This window comes from Notolabrus celidotus, chromosome 24 (genome assembly GCF_009762535.1).
Source record: "Notolabrus celidotus isolate fNotCel1 chromosome 24, fNotCel1.pri, whole genome shotgun sequence".
Classification (NCBI taxonomy): domain Eukaryota; kingdom Metazoa; phylum Chordata; class Actinopteri; order Labriformes; family Labridae; genus Notolabrus; species Notolabrus celidotus.
This window is the reverse complement of record NC_048295.1, coordinates 6,161,920-6,183,534: the sequence shown is the minus strand read 5'-3', so window position 1 is coordinate 6,183,534 and position 21,615 is coordinate 6,161,920. Positions and strand designations below refer to the sequence as shown.

The 21,615-nt window shown below is 44.7% G+C and overlaps 8 protein-coding genes and 1 non-coding gene across 14 annotated transcripts; 5 read left to right on the top strand and 4 right to left on the bottom strand.

Annotated features, from left to right (window-relative positions):
* The first annotated feature begins 201 nt into the window (after positions 1-201).
* Positions 202-2,223, top strand: LOC117808266 (acyl-CoA-binding domain-containing protein 7-like). The gene is made up of 4 exons (XM_034677904.1): positions 202-331; positions 566-683; positions 1,706-1,771; positions 1,956-2,223. Exons 1-4 carry the CDS (start codon positions 326-328, stop codon positions 2,021-2,023), a joined length of 258 nt encoding a protein of 85 aa, XP_034533795.1. The 5' UTR covers positions 202-325; the 3' UTR covers positions 2,024-2,223.
* A 188-nt stretch (positions 2,224-2,411) lies between these two features.
* LOC117808078 (gamma-crystallin M2-like) lies at positions 2,412-4,233 on the bottom strand. The gene is made up of 3 exons (XM_034677540.1): positions 3,922-4,233; positions 3,589-3,831; positions 2,412-2,766 (listed from the first exon to the last, which is right to left on the bottom strand). Exons 1-3 carry the CDS (start codon positions 3,928-3,930, stop codon positions 2,491-2,493), a joined length of 528 nt encoding a protein of 175 aa, XP_034533431.1. The 5' UTR covers positions 3,931-4,233; the 3' UTR covers positions 2,412-2,490.
* LOC117808075 (gamma-crystallin M3-like) lies at positions 3,494-6,911 on the top strand. Of its 4 annotated transcripts, none has more exons than XM_034677533.1 (4): positions 3,494-4,234; positions 5,251-6,123; positions 6,220-6,486; positions 6,572-6,850. In XM_034677533.1, the coding sequence occupies exons 2-4, from the start codon at positions 6,115-6,117 to the stop codon at positions 6,848-6,850; spliced, it is 555 nt and encodes a 184-aa protein (XP_034533424.1). In that variant the 5' UTR covers positions 3,494-4,234; positions 5,251-6,114. The 4 variants fall into 4 exon arrangements, with proteins under 4 accessions (XP_034533424.1, XP_034533423.1, XP_034533425.1 ...); XM_034677532.1 differs by having other exon boundaries at positions 3,494-5,374; positions 6,030-6,123; XM_034677534.1 differs by having other exon boundaries at positions 3,494-6,123; positions 6,572-6,911.
* On the bottom strand, positions 4,244-8,180 carry LOC117808076 (gamma-crystallin M3-like). Of its 2 annotated transcripts, XM_034677538.1 has the most exons (4): positions 8,171-8,180; positions 7,906-7,970; positions 5,197-5,445; positions 4,244-4,561 (listed from the first exon to the last, which is right to left on the bottom strand). In XM_034677538.1, exons 2-4 carry the CDS (start codon positions 7,906-7,908, stop codon positions 4,283-4,285), a joined length of 531 nt encoding a protein of 176 aa, XP_034533429.1. In that variant the 5' UTR covers positions 7,909-7,970; positions 8,171-8,180; the 3' UTR covers positions 4,244-4,282. The 2 variants fall into 2 exon arrangements, with proteins under 2 accessions (XP_034533429.1, XP_034533428.1); XM_034677537.1 differs by lacking the exons at positions 7,906-7,970; positions 8,171-8,180 and adding an exon at positions 5,534-6,442.
* An 890-nt stretch (positions 8,181-9,070) lies between these two features.
* LOC117808079 (gamma-crystallin 2-like) lies at positions 9,071-9,940 on the top strand. Its single transcript, XM_034677541.1, has 3 exons — positions 9,071-9,212; positions 9,334-9,576; positions 9,652-9,940. Exons 1-3 carry the CDS (start codon positions 9,204-9,206, stop codon positions 9,919-9,921), a joined length of 522 nt encoding a protein of 173 aa, XP_034533432.1. The 5' UTR covers positions 9,071-9,203; the 3' UTR covers positions 9,922-9,940.
* A 217-nt stretch (positions 9,941-10,157) lies between these two features.
* LOC117808077 (gamma-crystallin M2-like) lies at positions 10,158-14,882 on the bottom strand. The gene is made up of 4 exons (XM_034677539.1): positions 14,816-14,882; positions 11,617-11,695; positions 11,275-11,517; positions 10,158-10,515 (listed from the first exon to the last, which is right to left on the bottom strand). Exons 2-4 carry the CDS (start codon positions 11,623-11,625, stop codon positions 10,240-10,242), a joined length of 528 nt encoding a protein of 175 aa, XP_034533430.1. The 5' UTR covers positions 11,626-11,695; positions 14,816-14,882; the 3' UTR covers positions 10,158-10,239.
* On the top strand, positions 14,510-14,591 carry trnas-cga. The gene has a single exon. It is a non-coding gene; the product is annotated as a tRNA-Ser (tRNA).
* gpr180 (G protein-coupled receptor 180) lies at positions 14,744-20,278 on the bottom strand. Of its 2 annotated transcripts, XM_034677530.1 has the most exons (11): positions 19,885-20,278; positions 17,677-17,766; positions 16,999-17,142; positions 16,783-16,877; positions 16,564-16,669; positions 16,289-16,469; positions 16,157-16,206; positions 15,883-16,040; positions 15,605-15,796; positions 15,441-15,518; positions 14,744-15,348 (listed from the first exon to the last, which is right to left on the bottom strand). In XM_034677530.1, exons 2-11 carry the CDS (start codon positions 17,684-17,686, stop codon positions 15,193-15,195), a joined length of 1,170 nt encoding a protein of 389 aa, XP_034533421.1. In that variant the 5' UTR covers positions 17,687-17,766; positions 19,885-20,278; the 3' UTR covers positions 14,744-15,192. The 2 variants fall into 2 exon arrangements, with proteins under 2 accessions (XP_034533421.1, XP_034533420.1); XM_034677529.1 differs by lacking the exon at positions 19,885-20,278 and having other exon boundaries at positions 14,749-15,348; positions 17,677-17,916.
* Positions 18,209-21,613, top strand: LOC117808074 (dTDP-D-glucose 4,6-dehydratase-like). Its single transcript, XM_034677531.1, has 12 exons — positions 18,209-18,510; positions 19,344-19,410; positions 19,531-19,599; positions 19,704-19,794; positions 19,911-20,059; positions 20,129-20,227; positions 20,330-20,389; positions 20,517-20,560; positions 20,654-20,819; positions 20,904-20,959; positions 21,040-21,137; positions 21,258-21,613. Exons 1-12 carry the CDS (start codon positions 18,464-18,466, stop codon positions 21,344-21,346), a joined length of 1,035 nt encoding a protein of 344 aa, XP_034533422.1. The 5' UTR covers positions 18,209-18,463; the 3' UTR covers positions 21,347-21,613.
* Positions 21,614-21,615: the final 2 nt, after the last annotated feature.

The window sequence follows — 21,615 nt, the reverse complement described above, 5'->3', positions numbered from 1 at the left end:
AACTGTAGCTGGTCGTTATAAGCACTGGAGAAAGCCTGTCATGCAGATTGTCATAGAAAACTAAACTTAATAAGATATAATATATATATATTTTACATTATCTGGTGCATTACTTAAAAAAAGAACATATCTATTGAATACTTTATCTTAATAATAATAAACATACTGCTCCTGTTTAAATCAGAATAACCACCACCCACTTTACATCAATCAGCAAATCTCAGCTGTGACCAACCACAAGTAGTCCAGGACAGGTTGAACTGGCATTAGTTGCTACTGGGAGGTGTGTTCAACAGCAAGGTGTGTCAGTCTCTCCGAAACCGTCATGTGTGTAAGTACTGCTTCATTGTAATTCTTTGAAATGTAAGCTGTGTGTTACCTTGTGCATTTTCTGTCATGTTGTTGACTTTTCCAAATGTATAGCCACATTAAAGAGGATGTTACAGAGCAGAAACTTAACTACATGTACAGTCTTGTGTTAAAAACGAGGTGACAATGTCCTGTCAATGAAGAATGAGTCAAGCACAAGTGAGTCTTCAGATAACTATGCTCTATGTTCTTACAGGAATCATTTGAAAAAGCTGCCGAGGATGTGTTGGTTCTGAAAAATAGGCCAAAAAACAGCGACCTAGCAGATTTGTATGGCTTGTACAAGCAAGCCACTGTCGGTGACGTTAACATAGGTGAGTGAAACAGGTTTTTTATTATCTGATCACCTGTCCACAAGCATTTACCTTAAGTTATTCCATAAGTAGGCAAGTTGAGACTTCCACCTGGGTGGGGTTGAAAGCAATGAAGTCTGACAGGTTTTTTGTGAAAGATGCTGAAACTGATATTTTCTGTTTACAAAGCTCTTTTCTTTTGCTGGTTTAAAGACAGAGAGTCGGCAACTATAAAAAATAATGTAAAAATGATTCAAACGTGAGTTTCAGAAGCTCATGTTATAGATTAACTGTCTTAAACCGCAACATGATTGATCAATTATTAGTATGTTCCAGCTTATTGTGTTCTCTTTGTTACTGGGCAAGGAATGTACCTTACAAGAAGGGGGTGGCCTAGTGACAGGTAAACAGATAACAAATAAACAAGGCGTGACTAGGAACAACATAAAGAACTGTAAGACAACAAGTAATAATAATACAAATAATAAAAATGGAAAAAAACAGCAACAACAGTTAATGTTTAAACAAAATGTAGTAGAGTTGGCTGATTGACAGTTTACATAACTTAATTTCTGGGGGTTAATAAAATATATATATATACATACACACATGTATGTATATTTTACTATTTTTAAATTCTTATTATTAATAATAGTAATATTAGTATTAGTAGGTTCTATGTGGTGTAAACCCACCAGCTACTATCAATTCTAATTTCAAATGGAGATGTTAAATCAATCAATCCATCTTCCAGACAGGACTCAGTCTGATCTCATCTTAATCCACCATGAGCAGAGCACTTTGCAGCATTTAGCAAGTTACAGTGGCAAGGACAAACTTCCTTTAACAGGCAGAAACCTCCAGCAGGACCAGACTCATGTTAGACACACATCTGCCTCAGCTGTGTTCTTGTTTATTCTAACAGAGATCTTAAGCAAGTCTTTATAAAACCAGTGCTCTTTAATTCTGCAACATATTAAAGATCATTTGTATTTGTGTTAATGTTAATTTTTTGTTAATGATTGTCTCTTTTACATCCACAGCATGTCCGATGTTGTTAATGGACTTTGCAGGAAACCATAAGTGGAAAGCGTGGAACGCCAAGAAAGGTACCTTTTTTACAGAAATGTTAAATAGATAATAAAACAAGTACAAAAATAACTATATATAACATACAACCTACTTACCACAAAATATAGATACAAGTATATGTCCGGATTTTTCTATCTACATGGATTGTGTTTTTGTCGTCTATTAAAAATGTCTTCTTTGTTTCATTTTATACAACAACAGGTATAACCAAAGACGAAGCAATGACTCAGTATGTGGATCTGGTGGAGAAGCTGAAGAAAGAATCCTGAATCTGGAGTCTTACTAATGAAGTCAAACTTAACTTTGAAATCCTGAAGTTACCTAAAATAACTTCTTTCTTTCTTTCTGTCTCGGGGAGAAGAGCTAATATTAATCCTAACTCTGATGTGTTTGCCAATAACTGAAAAGATGTACACTACGATAACCACTGAACAAACTAACAAGCCTGGAATAAATACAAATACAACAATTCTGGAATTTCACTCATTAAAAAAAGTCACACAAAGAACACTGAGAAGTGTCCCTAGTGGACACTCAAGGAACTGCAGTTTTTAACACTTCCGCACTGGCTTCAATTCTCGTGGCCGGAAATTGCCGCTTGAAGCTTCTGCGTTGAAACTTGAGTGTATGTCTTTAGTGAGGAAACACAGGAGAGCGTTCACGCTTTGCTTGTTTTTATTGATGCTCTGGTTTAAAGCTCACATCAGTCAAATACTTGGTATCACACGGGGCGGAGTTAAAACTCGGTGATTCTGCGGAAAGAGCCGATCCCCGGAGAGGACGCGCCCCAGTCCCCATGCTGTCTGTACTCCCCTCGCTCCAGCAGGAACTGGTGCCCCCTGTAGTTCGGGAGGTCGTAGAACACCCAGGCGCCATCGGTCACCACGCACGAGTACGCCTCTCGGAACTTGTAGGTATCGAACACTGACGGACAGTCGTCAGAGCACTCCACCATCTGACCTCCGAAATCTGGCCTCTCGTACAGCCTCAGCCTCCAGGAGCTGCCGTAGACCTGCAGGACCACCAGAATATTAAATATAAAATATACACTTCATATAACAGGTACCAGATATTTGAGCTGTGTCTGATGAAAGAGGAGGAGAGAAGGAGAGGTGGAGGACAGGGGGAGGAGGATAAACCCTAGGTACCTCTTCAGCACTGCAGAGAGAGAGGAGGAGAGAAGGAGAGGAGGAGTACAGGGGGAGGAAGAGAGGAGGACAGGGGGAGAGGAGGAGAGAAGGATGAGGAGGGGAAGGAAAGGAGGTGGGGTGGAGGAGGAGATGAAGAGAGGAGAGGTGGAGAGAAGGAGAGGAGGACAGAAGGAGAAGATGAGAGAAGGAGAAGAGGAGGAGGATAACCCCTCAGTTCCTCTTCAGCACAGTAGAGAGGAGGGGAGAAGAGGAGAGGAGAGAGGAAAGGAGGATGATAGGAGGAGGAAAGGAGGAGGAGGAGAGGTGGAAGAGAGGGGGAGGAAAGGACAGCTGGAGGAGAGGAGGAGGAGGTGGTGAGGAAGAGGAGGAGAGGAGGAGGAAAAGAGGAGGAGGAGAGGTGGAGGTAAGGACAGCTGGAGGAGAGGAGGAAGAGGTGGTGAGGAACAGGAAGAGGAAGTGGAGGAGGATAGGAGGATAGGAGGAGGAAGGAAGGAGGATCTGCGTTTCCTCTTCTCCTCTTTCTCCTCCTCTTCCTCTCCTCCTCTCCCCCTCCTCCCCCTCCTCCTCCTCTTCCTCTCCTCCTCTCCCTCTCCCTCTCCCCCTCCTCCTCCTACTCCTCCTCTTCTCTCTATTCAGTGCTGAAGAGGAGCCCAGGGTCCAGATACCAGATCAGGGTCTCTTACGCTCTTGACGGTGCGGCAGGACTTGACGCTGTCGCTGAAGGCCATCCACTGCTGGTTGTCGCTGTACTCTCCAGGACACAGGACGTACTGGAAGCCCTTGTAGGTGGCCCTCTCGTAGACCACCCAGACGCCGCTCTCCACCCGGATGGAGCTGCAGCGTCCGAAGAACGACTGCAGGTCGGCGCAGTCGCTGCTGCAGGTGTAGCAGCGACCCTGAAACTTCTTCTCCTCGTAGAAAGTGATCTGTGGAGAGGAGAGAATCACGAGAGACCTGAAAGATGTGAAAACAAATGGAGTGAAAGGATCAGGTTTGAGTCTCAGGCTTCATCTCACCTTCCCCATGGTGGTGCTCTGCAGTCCTGGTCTCCTGCTGCTCCATCAAAGTATTTATCGATAAATAAAATGTGCAGAGTGCAGCAGCTCTTTCATACTCAAATGAGGCAGATTTACATTTCAGCAGAATGCGTGTGAGCTGTTTGATTTGCTTTTGTTCCAGTTTGATGATCAGAGTGAATCAAGCAGCTGCTGGAACAGAGACCGCATAGAAAGAAAGATTTTCCACACACTGATGGAACATTTTGGCACATTTTGGCACGCGGACGCAGAAACTATTTGATTGTTGTGTGGAATAAAGAAAAAAAAACAGGTAGCAGAATCTTTTAATTCAGCTTTATTGATCCCCTAAACATGTCGTTTAACATGAGTCTGTGATGCGTCTGATGGAGCTGAACCTGGTCATGTTGTTCAGGCCCATCTCCCTCAGGCTCCTGTACTCGCCTGGTCTCAGGTACAGCATGCGGCCTCTGAATCCGGGCTGCTCGAACATCAGCCAGTGTCCGTCCATCACGTTGCAGGACTGACAGTCAGACATGCGGAGACGGTCCATCATGCTGTCGCAGTCGTCGATCAGCTCGTGCATCTGGCCCCCGAAGTTCTCGCGCTCGTAGATCTTGGTCTTGAATGGCCCACGGTGCTGTGAGGGGGGGAACCGTGACCACACATTGATCATTAAGACATAGAGACTTCTAAATAAAGGACGAGGAGGAGGATAAAAACGCCTCTTTTCACCTTCACCACATTTAAAAACATCAGACACATCCTAGTCTCAAATTATGTCCATAATCTAGGCTGGATTACTGTAATCTAATCTCTGGTTTAGTTACCTGCAATTATTTTATCTAAGTAATTTCTGTCTAATGTTATGTAATCTGACCTAATCTAATCTAATCTCTGGTGTTTCTAATGTTGAGTAATCTAATTTAATATTCTGTGTTTCTAATTTCATAATCTGAGCTAATCTCTAGTCTTTCTAATGTCACATAATCTAATCAAATCTGTGGTGTTTCGAATGTCACGTAATCTCAGCTAATCTCTGCTGAAACAACTGAACACTGCTTTGGACTGTCTGATATTTGGTGTATTTTATGTAATCTCTGTAGTTTCTAATCTAATGTCTAGTCTGAAAGTGTAATCTGTGCGTTTCTCTGTCACCTCTGGCTAATCTATTTGAGCTAATCTTCAATCTCTCTGGCAATCTATTCTCTGTTTTAATATAATCTGTACTTCTAATCCCTGGTGTGTATCATCTAATCTCTGGTGTGTACATACCTGGGGGATCATGCGGCTGGACCGGATGCAGTCGCTCATACTCATGCCCATCAGTCTCTGGTTATCAGGGTACTCGCCCCTCCTCACCAGCATCTGGTGGCCCATGAAGTTGGGCTTCTCGTAGACCATGAAGAGGCCGCTCTCCACCCGGCAGGAGTTACACCTGCTCAGGAAAGAGGTGAGCTCAGGGCAGTCGCTGCTGGTCTCATAGGAACGGCCCTGGAAGTTCCTGTCCTCGTAGAAGATAATCTGAAAGAGAGTGTGAGAAACATCGGTCAGTGAGTTCTCTTTGCAAAGAGGATGTGGTGAAACCAAAAGGAGATAATCGCTCCCTTACCCTCCCCATGGTCATGATACTTGGGAGCTAATCTCAGATGTACAGCTTTGACATCCACCGTTGTCCCTTTTTATACATTACACAGCCTTAGCATTTCCACATGGCTTGTGCTGAAACCTTTGAGTCATCAGTCTACATTGTGTAAGCGTGCAGCTCTATAGGATAGCAGACCTCACTGTATGTTGGAATCTGCTGCAGTTACTGTTGTTTGAATATATGGCTTTAATGCTGGATGCCATTCACTGATTCATAAGGATGTGAATGAATGATGCAACGGTACAAATCAATAAACAGACACATACATGTGGTCTTGTCGCTTTTCAGAGTTAAGACGAAATGTGAAGTTTGTTAAATGTGATGAGGTTTTGCTTCTGTGATGACCTTTGATGACCTCTATACACTACATTCGCCATACAATAAGAAGAATTCAGGTGTGTTTAAAATGAATGCAGACCACGTGAATTCTGGTGATGAGTCATGATGTTTCACACAAAAGGTAGGACAGGTGGTCTGCGGGCAATCCTCCTTATAAAAGTGGACCTGAGCTGGCAGCAGGAGCGAAAAAGACCAGAACCGTCATCATGGGCCGGGTACTGTGCACACGCATTGGTTTCCTGTTGTAGATGCTCTCTCTCTCTCTCTCTACAGATTGACTTCATGTTTCCTCCTCTTGCTTCCATTTTCAGATCATTCTCTACGAGGACAAGAACTTCCAGGGTCGCTCCTACGAGTGCAGCAGCGACTGCTCCGACATCCACATGCACTTGAACCGCTGCAACTCCTGCAGGGTGGACAATGGCTGCTTTGTGGTGTACGACCGCCCCAACTTCATGGGGAACCAGGTGTTCCTGAAGAGGGGCGAGTACTCTGACCTGCAGCGCATGGGAAGCATGATGGGCATGATGGGAATGTCCCTGATGGACAACATCCGCTCCTGCCGCATGATCCCCATGGTAAGATAGTCACATAGTCTTGTCAGAATAACGACCCAAGATCTGCTTCTAATGGTCTGATGTGGTTTATGTGTTCCTCTAACAGCACAGGGGTCAGTTCAGGATGAGGATCTACGAGAGGGAGAACTTTGGTGGAAAGATGCAGGAGCTGATGGACGACTGTGAGTCTCTGCAGGATCGCTACCTCATGTCTGACTGCCAGTCCTGCAACGTGATGGACGGACACTGGCTGATGTTCGAGCAGCCAGGATTCAGAGGCCGCATGATGTACGTGAGACCAGGAGAGTACAGGAACCTGCGCGACATGAGCATGAGCAGCATGTCCAACATCAGCTCCATCAGACGCATCATGGACATGTGCTGATTGTCTCTATCTGTGTCACTGAGAATCTGTGGATCAATAATAAAATTCATATTTTGAAATATCTGTTCTTTGATTTATTGAGTAAAAATGACGTTCTGGGATCTGACTGCCATGACATCATCGCTTTTAACAACAAATTAAGATATTAAATACATATATATTATCTTAATTATGCAGTTCAGGTCTAACACATTATTAAAACGACTCAGTATTTCACATAATCATATTTACAACAGCTCTGTTTTCTGTCCCGTCAGACAGCATCCAGCGGACACAATGACACCAAAACACTGCAATAATGCAACAGCTACAGTTCTTTGTTTGTGAGAAACCTCCACACTGTATCACAGAGTGTGTTGGCAGACGTGCTGACTGTGACATTCTGTACAATGTTGGGCTTTTAAGGTCACATGATCATAAAAAGCAACGCGCCACTGACCAGAACAAGTCAGAGAGCGTGACACAGAAGGCCAACACACGGCAGCTGTCACTGCTCCTGAAACATGGTGGTAGACTTTACCACAACACGTTATTTTATACCACTAAGTCTCTAAAAGTAGTATGGGAGGTAGAACTTTCAGTTATCAAGCCCCTCTCTTTTGGAATCATCTAGTAGGAGCCTACGAGACAAGGGAGCTCAGGGACTCCAGAAAGGTCTATGGTTAGGGACAGGGAGAGTTAAAGTAAGTGATAGGGGGAGGGGGGTGAGATAGGATCCCAGTGTGTCAGTTCCCCTGGCAGTCTAAGCCTATAGCAGCATAACTAAGAGCTGGTCCAAGCCTGATCCAGCTCTAACTGTAAACTTTATCAAAAAGGAAAGTTTGAAGCCTACTCTTAAAAGTAGAGAGGGTGTCTGCCTTCCAGATCCAGACTGACCCTCATGGTTTGTTTGTTTGTTGCATGGTTTGTTCAACAGAGTACACAAAGCATTCGATGTCAACATCTCCACTCCTTCATTTTTATTTCTCACTCTGAAGGAGCAGCAAGTATTTACAAAGAGATAAACATTGAACAATAGTGGGACGCTGTTGGCCTCTTGGTTTAAGGGTGCGTACCATGTACAGATGCTGTAGTCCTCAGGTGCCTCGACCCTTTCTCCACATTTCCTGTCCCTCTTAAGCTGTCCTGTCAATAAAGGTGAAATGCACAAAGATATAACTTAAACTAATGTATCAACAATAGTAACAGTACGTAAATACATCAACACATGACTGAGGCCAGCAGGAGAGAAACTCTGCCCACTGAGAATGATGTGATCACTCACACAGACTTAAATCAGAGCTAACAGGATGAAGCTCATTATAATGTTGTCATACTCACATTCAGCTCCCTCAGGTCCTGCTTCATGATTTCAGCTTGTTAACGTTGATACAGTCAAGACATCCAACATCTAGATGCCCCTGAAATGTAAAACACACTAAAGAGTACCCTCTGAAGGCCCATAAAACGTATAAAACATAAACAAGTATCCTCTGAAGGCTCCTTAAATGTAAAAAACATTAAAGAGTAACCTCTGAAGGCCCCTAAAACATATAAAACATAAACAAGTGCCCTCTGAAGGACCCTTAAATCTAACAAATATTAAACTTGTTTTTTGTACCAGGCTGTAAACATGTTTATTTCTGCTGTAAAAGCTTGTCTTTTTCGAATGGGTGTGGATGTGGTTTCCGGTACGTCTGGAGCCAGCCTCAAGTGGACACTTGAGGAACTGCAGTTTTTAACACTTCCGCATTGGCTTCAATTCTCACAGCTGGAGGTTACAGCTTGTTTGTAACGCACTGTGACTGTGAAATGACATCCTGACTCCTCTTTGTTTGCGGTCAAGTCAGCTCTTTGTTTAACGTTCAGTATTTACTGAAACACACTCTGGATCTCGGTCTATAGAAAAGGTTCACAATGTGAGGGATGAGGGAAAACAAAGGTGAACTGAATGAACGAGTGATCGTAGGACGAGTGATGCTGACATGGAGAACATAACTCTGTCTGATAGGGAATCTTATAAAAGCTGGTGCTGAGCTCAGAGGACCCAGAGCGCTCGTATTCATGTCAGGGGAACGTGTCAGATATTCATTGATGTACAATAAAGCAGAACAATCATCCACATCATGAGTATGTCTGTGTACATTTACACATTGAATAAAAAGGTGTTTCACGAGTGTTGTTCAGGCCCAGTTATGATTAAAAGTGCACCTCTTCCCAAAGGTGTCACCTGATTGGCTTGTTGGACACACTGTTGTGTAGAAAGAGCTGACGAGCTCAGTCTTTGTTGCGATCACAAAGACGCGGGTCATCTGAGGGTTATAAATGGAGTGTGGAGCTCACAGCTGCAGTGTGACCACGCTCAGCAGACACAATGGGGAAGGTAAGGCTGCTCATCTTTTGTGTGATTGCATGATTATTCAGCAGGAAGCAGAGCCAGAGGCGATTTTATATCCACTATCAATGTTTTCCATTTTGAAAAAACACGTCTTGAATGTCCACAGATCACCTTCTACGAGGACAGGAACTTTCAGGGTCGCACCTATGAGTGCAGCGGTGAGTGCTCTGACCTGCACTCTCACTTCAGCCGCTGTAACTCCATCAAGGTGGACAGTGGGAACTGGATGGTCTATGAGAGACCAAACTACATGGGGTACCAGTACTACCTGAGGAGGGGGGAGTACTCAGACTACCAGCGCTGGATGGGATTCAACGACTGCGTGCGGTCCTGCAAGATGATCCCTTCGGTAAGATTCGGCGTCAGTGGTTCCACTTTAATTTAAGAGTCTGTTTGGATCACTAACCACCTTGACTCCCCTCAGCATCAAGGATCCCACAGGATGATGATCTACGAGCGCCCAGAGCTCGGAGGACAGATGATGGAGCTGACCGACGACTGCCCTTCTCTGAACGAGCGCTTCCATAACAGCGACATCAACTCCTGCAACGTGATGGATGGAAACTGGATCCTTTACGAGCACCCTCACTACAGGGGACGGCAGTATCTGCTGCATCCTGGTCAGTACAGGAGGTTCAACGAGTGGGGAGGCAACAGTCCCAGAGTGGGATCCATCAAACGTATCTCTATGTGAGAGGTGTTCTGTCAATAAAACTTCACTTTAACACTCCTCTGTGCGCTGGTTCTGTCTTTAGGGGGGGCTGAGTTTAAGGGGCTTGGTGGGGTCAAAGGTTTGTTGTGTTGGGGTTTCATTGGTGACCTTTACTTCGGCTCAGTTGTTCCAAACCGTGTCATTAAAAGAACCAAAACAAGAGCGTGAAAAAGAAACAAAGGAACCTGCGTCTTTAAGAAACAGAAACAGAAACAGCATTTAAGCCAAGCAAGTTTATTGAGAACAGAGAAGAAGAATCAGAGAAGGAAGAAGAAGAGGAAGAAGAAAGTTCACAAGCTTCTAGTTGAAGTCAGTGATTCGCCTGAGAGAGCCGATCCTTGGACTGGCTCCGCCCCAGTCGCTGTACCTGCGGTACTCGCCGGGCCTCAGGTAGTAGGTTCTGCCCCTGTAGTTCGGCTGGTCGTACAGAAGCCAGTGGCCGTCCACAACATTGCACGAGTTAATATCAGACATCCGCAGGCGGTCCTGCACGTTGGGACAGTCGTCGCTTACCTCCTGCATCTGTCCGCCCATGTCCGGACGCTCATACAGTCTTATTTTGTAGGAGCCACGGTGCTGCGGGAGACCACATGGAAGAGTCAGACTGGTGTGACATGAAATACACATTTAAGGTCCAAACAGCAGCACACAAGATCAGAGCAGAGGGAGCAGTGACACCATCAGCTGTTTCTAAAGCAGTCTGGAGCTTTTCAACAACCCAGAGCTCATCTGCACCCAAGACCAGAGGGGCAGAGCTTAACAGTTCACCATCCTGATGAGAGAAAGCTAAGCTACCATAGGTTAGCATCCCTGTTTGACTTTAATCTAACAAGACCTGCTTACTCTTCTTCTTCTGTCATCCTGACTGAAGATCTAAACAGTGTTCCAACACAGAATGTGTCTGTACTTAAACGGACCTCCAGCAGAGAGAGGTCATACCCAGATGTTTGCTGGTTCAACAGAGACAGGTCTCACTCGAGGTCTACTGGTCCAGCAAAGACAAGTATCACCCCAATGTCTGCTGATCCAGCAGAGACAGGTATCAACCCGATGTCTGCTAGTTCAACAGAGACAGGTCTAATACCTGAGATCTGCCGGTCCAGCAGAGACAGGTCATACCCTGATGTCTTCTGGAATACCGCAGACAGGTAATACCCAAGGTTTGCTGGTCCAGGAGAATCAGGTGTCACCGGATGTCCGCTGGCCAAGCAGACACAGGTATCACCCAGAGGTCTACTGGTCCAGCAGAGAGAGGTCTCACCACGAGGTCTGCTGGATCTGGACTAATTCATTTAAGATCATTTCTGATTCAATCATTCATGACATCATACTCACCATGGGGATCATGCGGCAGGAGCGGATGCAGTCGTTGATGCCGATCATGCGCTGGTTGTCGGAGTACTCCCCCCGGCGGAGGAAGTACTGATGACCCAGGTAGTGCGGTCTCTCGTACACCATGAAGCAGCCGCTCTCCACACGGATGGAGTTACAGCGGTTAAAGTACGGATGGAGGTCAGCACAGTCGCTGATGCACTCATGGTGCCGACCCTGGAAGTTCCTGTCCTCGTAGAATATGATCTGGAAATACGGATCAGAGAAGCTTTGAATTGAAGATGCAGCGATGGAGGTTCATTTATTTTAAATATTAGTGTTTTATTCAGAAACATGTTCGCTCACCTTTCCCATTGTTCATTGGCGGGGGCAGACTGTCGCTCCATAGACGCTCTCTGTGCCGCTGGCCTTTTATATTAAGTAGCTGTGTGATGGCACAGCACAAAGTATTGTCATTATGACACAGATCCGGTTATGTATAGCGCCCCCCCTCCTCACTGTACAGTGTGATGACTTATTGTTGTGCACTTTTCACATGTTCATCACTATTGATCAAAACAGCTCGGGGTGTATGTACGTGACCTGAGGTCAGAGAGGGAATCAGCAAAACAACAGCCACTATCTGTCCCGTCATCCAAACCCCACCCCCCTCCTTTAAAGGACTGTGTTAACAACACTGAAGGAGCTACACTCAGTTTATCACTGTGAACTAGATTTCAGATCCTGAACACATCTATCGTCAGAAGTGATTCTAAAATGTTGTCCTTTGGTCCAGATCTATTCAAACATGAAAACCCTGATTCATCAGGAGCAGGTTCAAACCCCCCGTGTTAGAAAAGACCAGAAACAATGTGGTGTGATCTTTGAATGCAGAATAAAGAGAGGCAAGACCAGCTGACAGACTCGTTCTCTCCACTATGCGCTCCATTCAAGACTAACATGACCTGGCCTTTAAAACCAGCAGGACTCTTTTGAGAGCTCCAGTGTCTGCAGATTCCCTTCAGCCCATCAGTGTTAATCCTGCAGTACACACATGCTCTGCTGCCCTCTAGTGGCCACAGCTCTGCAATGCAACACTGTTAAAACATCAGCTCCCACCAAGCAGTCAGATTCCCAACAAAGACCTTCCAAGCAGTTAGCCAGCCCCCCTCCCAACCAAGGTCCTCCAAGTAGTCTGATGGTTTAAGTTGATAGTTTCTCTTAAATCTGTGACTTCAGAACCCAGCAGTCCGCCCTCTCTTGGTGGACTGAGGAGGTGCACCTCAAGTGGGTCTGTTTGCAGTTTTTGAAAAACCTGCTGCGTGTTAGTGAATGAGTCTGAGAAATAAAGAAGCTCAACGCACAGTCGACATGATGAATAATTTTATTTAAGTACAAAAATCTGAAAACACACACGTTCACAATTTACAAGCAGTGAACTGAATGAAAAATCACACACTCGTTTTTCAGAGAGACCGATAAAAGACAGGCACTCTTTTCAGTGAAAGTAAAGACAGTGGAGAGAAGGTGACAGAAACACACAAATATACAGGTGAACACTCCAGCTGATGTGACAGGAAACAGGAGACAGTCCAGCTCTTGTTTGAAGAAAGTCTTTTTCTGCTCAGGTGAGAAACAGGTTCCTACAAAACGAAGAGAGATCAAACATGACATGAAGAATTGCATTGATTAACATGGCAGCGTGATGCGTTCATACATACTTTATTATTGTCTTTTTAGAATCGTCACAGCGTGTTCGCGTTCAGCTGAAAGTTGTGCTCAATGTCAGCTGACGTAAATGATCGTGGAGAGATAAACCACAATAATGCTGATTACTGATATATTCTTGTTGTTTTATTGTGTTGTTGTTGTTTTGTGTTGTTGTTGTTGTGTGGTGTGGTGTGTCCCTGCCTGTCTCAGTCGTCCTTCTTGCTGTCGATGAGCTCCTGTGTCAGCTGGGCGAGCCTCCTCCTGTCCTCCTGCTGCTTCTTCAGGACCTGGTCTGCCTTCTTACTCTGGTAGATCTTCACCCCTGCGAAGGCCAGACACAGCAGCAGGGTCTTCAGGGCCAGGATGTAGAGCAGGACGGGGACATTGTCGAGGGCCTGGGGAGGAAGTGGAGACAGCAAATATAAAAACTGAGAAACAGACAGAGGACATATTGAGAGACTGACAGAGGACACACTGAGGAGGGTTAATATAGCATCAGACTTTGAAGGAGAGGAGCAGCTGCAGCAGCAGCAGCAATGTGCTAACCAGAACTACAGGAGTCAGATCACCACGTGAGAAGAAGCTTTCCTACACACTGCATAGGTAGACTTCTTAAATGAATTTCAAAGCTTCTAAATCACAGCTACACACAGACACAAGCAGCACACACACACGCTTTAACTCTAATTTTGACTTCTCAAGAGACTAAACGAGACTCACACTGGCATTTTGCTAAAATAAACACGCTTAAAATGAGATTTTCTGACATAATATTCTACATCTAGATATTAAGTGGATTAAAGACGACAAAAACACAGAAATAAGCTGTTAAATACCTTCCAGTTGATCATTTTTGCTTCTGCTGTAGTGAAGTTTGCTCAATCGGTGTCAACTGTGAGTACGACTGATATCCTGGAGGAGGGGCTTCCCGTGAACAACCAATCAGAATGCTTCTTCTGGTTGACGCAGCAGTGTTGCATTCAAGATCATGGGATAATGCAGTTTTACTAAAGTGCTCCCGGTTAAACGTTAATTAAAAGCCAAATATATTTGAATAGAAATACATTGAGCTGTGATAGAGTAGAGTTCATAGCAAAAGGGGAAGGTGGCTCTGTATTTTTTGTTGTTAATTTATTTTAATAAAAGGTTTTTGAATACATTGTGGTATTTACATGTGAGTATTTCCTTTAAACTTGAATGCATCATTATAGCCAGCATACCAGAGCCAATACTCTATTTATATATCATATTATATATAATTTGAACCTTATGTATTATTGTTTTCATTATTATTGTTATTATTAGTAGTAGAAGAAGTAGCTGTAATAACGTCCTGATACAGTCTGGAGGTGGCAGTGATGTTTGCCAACGTGAAATAAAATACCAACGAAGAAGAAGTGTACCCATCAAAATAAAAGCACTCCAGAGAAGAGACGCTAATTGTGTCTGTTTCATTCGATTAAATTCGATTTTAACACTGAACACAACGCTCAACTGTCATATATGACAGACAATAAGTATGACGTGGACCTCGATCCGGTCATGCGTAGTCACGGTGGCCGAGAGGTTAAGGCGTTGGACTCGAAATCCAATGGGGTTTCCCCGCACAGGTTCGAATCCTGTTCGTGACGTGTGATTTTAATTTAAGGTGATGCATTTAATTTAGTTTCTTAAGCCTGAACGGAAAATAAACATGTAAGCTTTGCATCTCATTTTATACTATTATTATTATTATTATTATTATTATTGGTGGAGCAACATATTTATAGTACAGACAGTAAACTTAAATGTCAGATACCGTTATTTAATAATAAAGCAATTGAACAACATGAAGTGTTTACATAAATAAACTTACCACAGTTGTAATAATCACAGTTCCCACAGGCTGAACAGAAAAGAAACACGTCAGAATGACTGGACCTCAGTTTGGTAAACAGAAAAGTTCAGGAGGAATAAATAAATAAAGAAGACGGACTGCCTGAGTAAAACCGTACACACTGTTGAGCTTTATATTCTGTACCTTCAGAACCAGGCGCAGGCAATATTCACAGCAGGAGGCGTGTCCCTGAAATCTTCATCAGCAGACGATAAACTCCGTCCACTTTCTTCTCAGTGAACGTCTGTTTCTGCTGATCAGTCCTTCAGACCCTGAGGAGCAGCTCAGGAGGTCTTCCTCTAAACACGCGAGTCCTCCCTGAACCTTTATCTGTCACATTGACGGCAATGATGACCTCAGTAGCGCCCCCTGTGGCTGCTCCTGGACATGGTGAGGGGCAGGGACCCCGAGGAGAGAGAGGACACCTCCCAGTAGAGCGAGCGAGACAGGAAGAGCTGGTACAGGATCACCATGGCGATGGACTGACACAGGATCACACCTATGGTCACCACCTGTAGGGAGGAAGATGAGGAGGATGAAGAGGATCACAGCCAATCAGAGTGCAGAGGAATATTGGAGAGGTCAAAGGTTGCAGAGTTCAAACCTTCTCTCTCTGGTGCTCATTAAAAATGGCCGACATGAGGAAGAGGACAGGATGACAGAGGAACCAGAGGACGCAGCCCTGAGAAGACAGAGGACACCTTCAGGTCTATCGTTGTTATTGATGATTTTGGTTTTTGTGTCATGGTGTCATCAATATTTTCTTACCTTGGTGAAGCAGAGGTAGAAGTCTCGTTTGAGCGTGCTCCTCTCGTTGGAGGTGATGGTGTAGAGGACGGAGGCGAGCAGCAGGCTGAGGATGACCCTCAGAGCGAGAAGCAGCAGACCGGCGGCGCTCTGCTGACCGTGAAAACTGTGATGATCCGAGTCCGAAAACTGCTCCCACAGCAGCAGCACGCCCTGCAAACCAGAACCACACCTTAACGCCAGGTCAGGGCTATAAGGAGTACCAGCCCTGACCCGAAGGTGGCGCTAAAGAACCATACCAGTGTAATGACTCCACCTAGAGCCACAGTGGTGGATAGTGGTGAACGTTCCCACTGCAGGGGTCCAGATTGAGGTTTCCTGCCCCGATTCAGAGTCCACCCAAGACACAGACTGAGCAACAGGTACAGCATGGACACCTGAGTCACCATGTCCAAGCCTGCAGGGGGCGACAGAGAGTCAGAACTACAAACACCTGAGACACCATGTCCCAGCCTCTAGGGGGCGACAGGTCCAAACCTCCAGATTTGTGAGAGGAACCAAAGAGGAACTTACACTCTGCCAGGCTGCCGATCACAGGAATACCTATCCCATCTCTGGAGTACCTGCAAGACAGAATTCAGGGTGTCAGTTCTGTACTTATAGATAAGGTTAGATAAGATAAGAGTCCCTTTCTGTCATTGTAACCTGGCCATGTGGATGTAGTTGCAGAGGGCGGAGCATCCCTGCAAGGCAAGCGCTGTGGTCAACACTTTAAGGGCCGTATGCATAGGACCCCCTTTCCTCAGAGCCTGAAACAGAGGCTGGACGTAGATACAGCCAGCAACGAAGTACGACAGGAGCAGCATGAAGTAAAAACTGATCAGACCTGAGACAGAAAAAGAGAGCAGAATGATCAGACTGCAAGAGGAAAGTCAGATGATGATGAGAGTGATAGGTAGGAGGGGACTTGGTGGTCTGACCGGCCTGCTCTGCACTGAAGTGGTCCAGAGGGTTCCCATCAGAGTCAGGGTTTAACATCAGGACGGTGAAGGTAAGGGCAGAGTGAGCTGGGATCACTGAGTCCTCCTAGGGAGACAAACAGGAAGTGAAAAGGTCAGGATACATTCATGGAGACACATACTTTACTGTGTGTGTGTGTGTGTGTGTGTGTGTGTGTGTGTGTGTGTGTGTGTGTGTACCTGGCAGGTGTACCTGTCTGCGTACAAAGCCCTCCATGCTGTGGGAGATGACTGACGGGGGATGGTCAGGTTGTGCTCATCCTGAGTGAAGAGGACTGAGGAAGAAGAGGAGGCGGAGTCAATGATCACCTGTATGGATGATGACTTCATAGGGGGGGGGGGGGGGGGAGTCAGGTGGAGGAGGAGGATGTCAGAGTTTATATGTAAGGTTCTTACCGCTGACATGAGCTCGAGTCAGCCTCTCAGCGCAGCTCAGGTTATCCAAGTCCGAATCCGAGTCCTGATACAGCAGCAGCTTGGACTCCTTCTCTACTGCCAGGGCAGAGTTCTCCAGCCGACACACCACCAGCCCGTTTTCACCTGTGCACACACACACACACACATACATGCTTTTAATATTATAGAAAGATAAAACAAAGACATTCCAGGCTGCTTCTCTTCACAAGTCAAAGTGTGTTCCTCCTGCAGCTAGTGTGTTCTTCCTGCATTAAGTGTGTTCTTCCTGCAGTAGGTGTGCTCCTCCTGCAGTCTACATCAGAGCTGTAAAGGACTGATGCCCGGGGCGCTGGATGTCAGACATTGGGGTGCACACCATATGCATTTTCTGACGTCATGACTTCTGCTCTGTGAAATGAATCCACTCTGCTGAAGTGCTCCTGAGCCAGACTGCTCACACAGCAGGATGCTCTGTAGGTTTCAAACACACCTCACCTTTCTGGATCACAAGGATCACAGGGAATGTGATGCATCTGCAAGAAATAGACCCCTAATATAAACTAACAGGTAGCGGAGGGTTATTTAAAGTGATTCAGAGCAGACATGAAGTGATCAACAGAGAGACAGAGAGAGAGAGAGAGACAGAGAGAGAGAGACAGAGAGAGAGAGCATCGTTACCTCTGAACATGAATGTAGCGATGAACTGTCCACTCAGCTGCCGCGCGGCTCCGCTCTCAAACTGTCCGGTAACCGTTTTCCCCGAAACACCTGAGCAGAGCAGCATGAGGAGAAACGGCACAGTGAACAAACACGACATGTTTAATTCACTCATTAACCAGCCCATGTTAATTCAATGAGCCACGAAGCCAGAAGTTAGCCAGGGTCTGCTTCAAGTTACCCACACTCAACCAGGAAACCGGAAACCAAGTGATATCCTCATTATATCTCACCTCTTAAGGTGTGTCTTACTGAAGGGAGGGGTAGAAAGTATGGCTCAGTATGTTTTCTTATTGATAGCGCTATTAAACCTGACGATATAAAAGTATTTTGAACTGCAAAGAAAAGAAATTGACGCTAAATTCAACCAGGCACTTTTATTTTGAAAAGGTAAACCAGAAGTTGAATGTTGGTCGTGGCTAGCTTGTTTCCGGGTCGGGAATGTTGACAGCTTGATCGACCTGTGGTTCATCCAATCAGAGGCGTGAATCACAGCCCATCATTTACTGTAGCCAATTAGAAAGCAGAGTCCCGTATACACTCTGACAGTCCCCGCCCATTTTCAACGTGTCAACACTGCCGTAAAGAAGCTGTGACTGACGCAGAGTGTCTCTACTGATCAGAAGGAGCTTCTAGCTTACTTTAATCATGCTGTAAGCATGCTAGTGAGCGCCCAGGTGAATAAAGCTGTTTAAATCAAAGTGTTGAGTTTGTTAGGGACCTGATCGAGTCACAATCAGGACCCAGGATGGACTTTAACAGGACGGTGCTGGTGACCGGTGGTTCCGGATTCATGTGAGTTCAATATTCAACTCAAACTGATTAAAGTACCTGATTTAAATCTTATAACAGTGCCCGATATACATCTTTTATTACCTCTTTAAACAGGATTTATAACACTTATTAAATGATTTAAATACCTGATTAAAACACGATTTACACCTGATTAAAAAATCTTAATTATACTGTTAATTACCAGGTAATTAAAGACATGACAACATCCGGGTTCTAACATTAAAATATGTCTGAAGCTAAAGCACAAAAAATATCTGCAGCTGATTATTCTTAAATATTCAGAAAAACGTTTTTAATCCAGAATAAATTGTATCAACATAAAATAACTTTTTAAAGCGTGAATACATTTATTCTTAAATATGACCTATTTAAGCCAGAACAGCTTTACTTATCCAGAATAACCTTATTAATCTAGAATAACCTTATTTATCTAAAAGACTGCATTAATCCAGAATAACATCATTCATCCAGAATAATCTCATTAACCAAGAATTACCTCATTAATCCAGATTGACCGATCATCCAGAATTACTTCATTATACTGGAATAACCTCATTGATCAAGAATGACCACATTAATCTAGAATAGTCTCGTTAATCCAGAATGACTTCATTAATGTAGAATGACCATATTAATATAGAATGCCCTCATTCATCCTGAATAACCTCATTTATCTAGAATGACCACATTAATCCAGAATAACCTAAGTAATGTAGTATAACCTTATAAATCCAGCACGTCCTCATTAATGTAGAATTATCTCATGAATCCAGAATAACCTTGTTAATCCAGCACATCACTAATCAATAAATGTTTCTGATGTTTTTCTGCAGCGGCTCTCACCTGGTCTGCTCACTAGTCTGCAAACACCCAGACTGGAGGATCATTAACCTGGATAATGTAGGTGTTCACTGCGCTCATATTGTCTACAAATAGCTGTACCTGGTGTGTGTTTTGTCTGATTTTTGTGTGTGTGTGTGTGTGTGTGTGTGTGTGTGTGTGTGTGTTTGTGTGTGTCAGCTGGATTACTGCTGCAGCCGGTGGAGTTTGCAGAGTGTGGAAAGCAGGAAAAACTACACCTTTATCAAGGTGAGAACAAACATCAGATTCGTTTTTGATAACCTTTTACATATGAAATATACTACATGTGTAATGTTAACTACATATAAACTCTTGGCAATCTTTCTGTTCAGGGGGACGTGTGTAACTCTCGGCTGGTGAGCCACATTTTTAACACACAGAACATTGACGTGGTTTTTCACCTGGCAGCGAAAAGTCATGTTGGTAATAGAGTTAAATTCATTTATCTGAAAGAAAGAATGAGGGCTGAACTCTGATTATGACCCTTATTGAATAAATGATCAGATGTAATACCTATTCAACCCTCTGTGGTCTGTCAGAGTCCTCGTTCGAGTCCCCGCTCAGCTTCCAGCGAGTGAACGTGGAGGGAACTCGGGTTCTACTGTCGGCCGCTCATCACGCCCAACACCCGCTGCAACGCTTCATCTACGTCAGCACAGACGAGGTGTACGGAGCTGCCTGTGGAGAGGTAAAAACGCTCTTTCAATCAAGATGCACTGAAGGATTCTGGGAGTTTACATTTGTTCTCTGTCTGCAGGTGTTTGATGAGACGAGTCCTCTGAGACCGGACAATCCATACTCTGCTACCAAAGCTGCTGCAGAGATCCAGGTGCTGTCCTACTGGGAGAAAAACAAGGTACACAAACAGACACACACACGCACAGGCACAGACAGGCACATGTGTACAATCAGTATGTGGAGGATGGATTTTATCTTTGGTGTGTTTCTATTCCATTAGTTTCCCATCATCATCACCCGGAGTAACAACATCTATGGCCCTCGACAGTTCACTGAGAAGGTAACTTTTACATTTTTAAAACTTAAAAATATGAATATGAACTAAAGAGAAAACAGAAGATTCAACATCACTGTCAGATATCAATCATTGTATTCATGATGGTCTAAATCCTCCTTTGTTTCTGCAGGTCATCCCGAGGTTCATCTCTCTCTTACAGCAAAACAAGAAATGGTACGACGGTCACGCTGTCACACTGTCAGACTGTTACACTGTCAGACTGTTACACCGTACCATTGTTTTATTCTCTGTCTCACTTACCCTCAGCACCATTCAGGGAACGCTCCCTAAATCTCGCCACTTCCTGTTTGTCGACGACGTCATCAAGGCTTTCCTGCTGGTGCTGGAGAAAGGGATTGTGGGAGAAATCTACAACGTAGGCACCAGCAGCGAGATACCCATCCTGCTCCTGGGCAGAGAGCTCATAAAGATGGTGAGCTCACATGATGTCATTCTATAAATAGAACATGCACAGGTGACAGGTGTATTCAATTAGTGTGTGTTTGTGTGTGTTCAGGTGAAGAATGTTCCAGACTCTCAGGTGAACGACTGGCTAGAGTTTGTACCTGACAGGTAAGAAGAGGACCTGAGTTTATGAACAGGTGAGAATTCCCTCTAATTATATATCTGACCTTGACCTATGACCTCTTCAGGCCGAGAGTTGAGCTCAGGTACCCGATTACCTGTGAGAAACTACAGCAGCTGGGATGGAGAGCACAAATCCCCTGGACTGAGGGAATCAGACACACAGGTACACACACACACACACACACACACATACTCTCTCTCTCACACACACACACACACACACACACACACACACAGAGTATGTTTGCCCTAACATGTTTTATCCCTGCGTTTGGTCTCACAGTGAAGTGGTACCAGGAGAACCCAGACTTTTGGTCGGACACAAATTGGGACCATCAACCAATCACAGAAGAGCTTCAACACTTGACCTAGACATAAAGAAGGCTCAGTGTACCCTGCGGCTGGACTTACAGGACTCAAACGAAGTAGAGGGCGGGGTGTACCCTGCAGCTGGACTCCCAGGACTCAAACGAAATAGAGGGCTCAGCGTACCCTGCAGCTGGACTCACATGACTCACACGAAGGACAGGTCTCCTAAATGAAAGGGGGATTACTGAAGCACAAACATTTTCAATCCATTCATTTCAGATTTGTACTTTTATATGATCAGAGTTTATTTAATAAAGTGATTTAACAACAGA

What these genes read in the sequence shown, in the direction of transcription:
- LOC117808266 (XM_034677904.1), top strand. An exon ending in TGTCGGTGACGTTAACATAG is followed by an intron (nt 684 to 1,705) that starts GTGAGTGAAACA and finishes TTACATCCACAG; the next exon opens with CATGTCCGATGTTGTTAATG. An exon ending in AGCGTGGAACGCCAAGAAAG is followed by an intron (nt 1,772 to 1,955) that starts GTACCTTTTTTA and finishes ATACAACAACAG; the next exon opens with GTATAACCAAAGACGAAGCA.
- LOC117808078 (XM_034677540.1), bottom strand. An exon ending in CCTGCCGCACCGTCAAGAGC is followed by an intron (nt 2,767 to 3,588) that starts GTAAGAGACCCT and finishes GTGGTCCTGCAG; the next exon opens with GTCTACGGCAGCTCCTGGAG.
- LOC117808076 (XM_034677537.1), bottom strand. An exon ending in CCAGCCGCATGATCCCCCAG is followed by an intron (nt 4,562 to 5,196) that starts GTATGTACACAC and finishes CCCCCCTCACAG; the next exon opens with CACCGTGGGCCATTCAAGAC.
- LOC117808075 (XM_034677534.1), top strand. An exon ending in CCTGCCGCATGATCCCCATG is followed by an intron (nt 6,487 to 6,571) that starts GTAAGATAGTCA and finishes TTCCTCTAACAG; the next exon opens with CACAGGGGTCAGTTCAGGAT.
- LOC117808079 (XM_034677541.1), top strand. An exon ending in CCTGCAAGATGATCCCTTCG is followed by an intron (nt 9,577 to 9,651) that starts GTAAGATTCGGC and finishes GACTCCCCTCAG; the next exon opens with CATCAAGGATCCCACAGGAT.
- LOC117808077 (XM_034677539.1), bottom strand. An exon ending in CCTGCCGCATGATCCCCATG is followed by an intron (nt 10,516 to 11,274) that starts GTGAGTATGATG and finishes GGTCTCCCGCAG; the next exon opens with CACCGTGGCTCCTACAAAAT.
- gpr180 (XM_034677529.1), bottom strand. Translation starts at nt 17,842, where the DNA reads ATGGGCTGGTTAATGAGTGAATTAAACATGTCGTGTTTGTTCACTGTG. An exon ending in CTTCAGTGCAGAGCAGGCCG is followed by an intron (nt 16,470 to 16,563) that starts GTCAGACCACCA and finishes TTTCTGTCTCAG; the next exon opens with GTCTGATCAGTTTTTACTTC. An exon ending in AACTACATCCACATGGCCAG is followed by an intron (nt 16,207 to 16,288) that starts GTTACAATGACA and finishes TCTGTCTTGCAG; the next exon opens with GTACTCCAGAGATGGGATAG.
- LOC117808074 (XM_034677531.1), top strand. Translation starts at nt 18,464, where the DNA reads ATGGACTTTAACAGGACGGTGCTGGTGACCGGTGGTTCCGGATTCAT. An exon ending in CTCGACAGTTCACTGAGAAG is followed by an intron (nt 20,390 to 20,516) that starts GTAACTTTTACA and finishes TTGTTTCTGCAG; the next exon opens with GTCATCCCGAGGTTCATCTC. An exon ending in TGAGGGAATCAGACACACAG is followed by an intron (nt 21,138 to 21,257) that starts GTACACACACAC and finishes TTGGTCTCACAG; the next exon opens with TGAAGTGGTACCAGGAGAAC.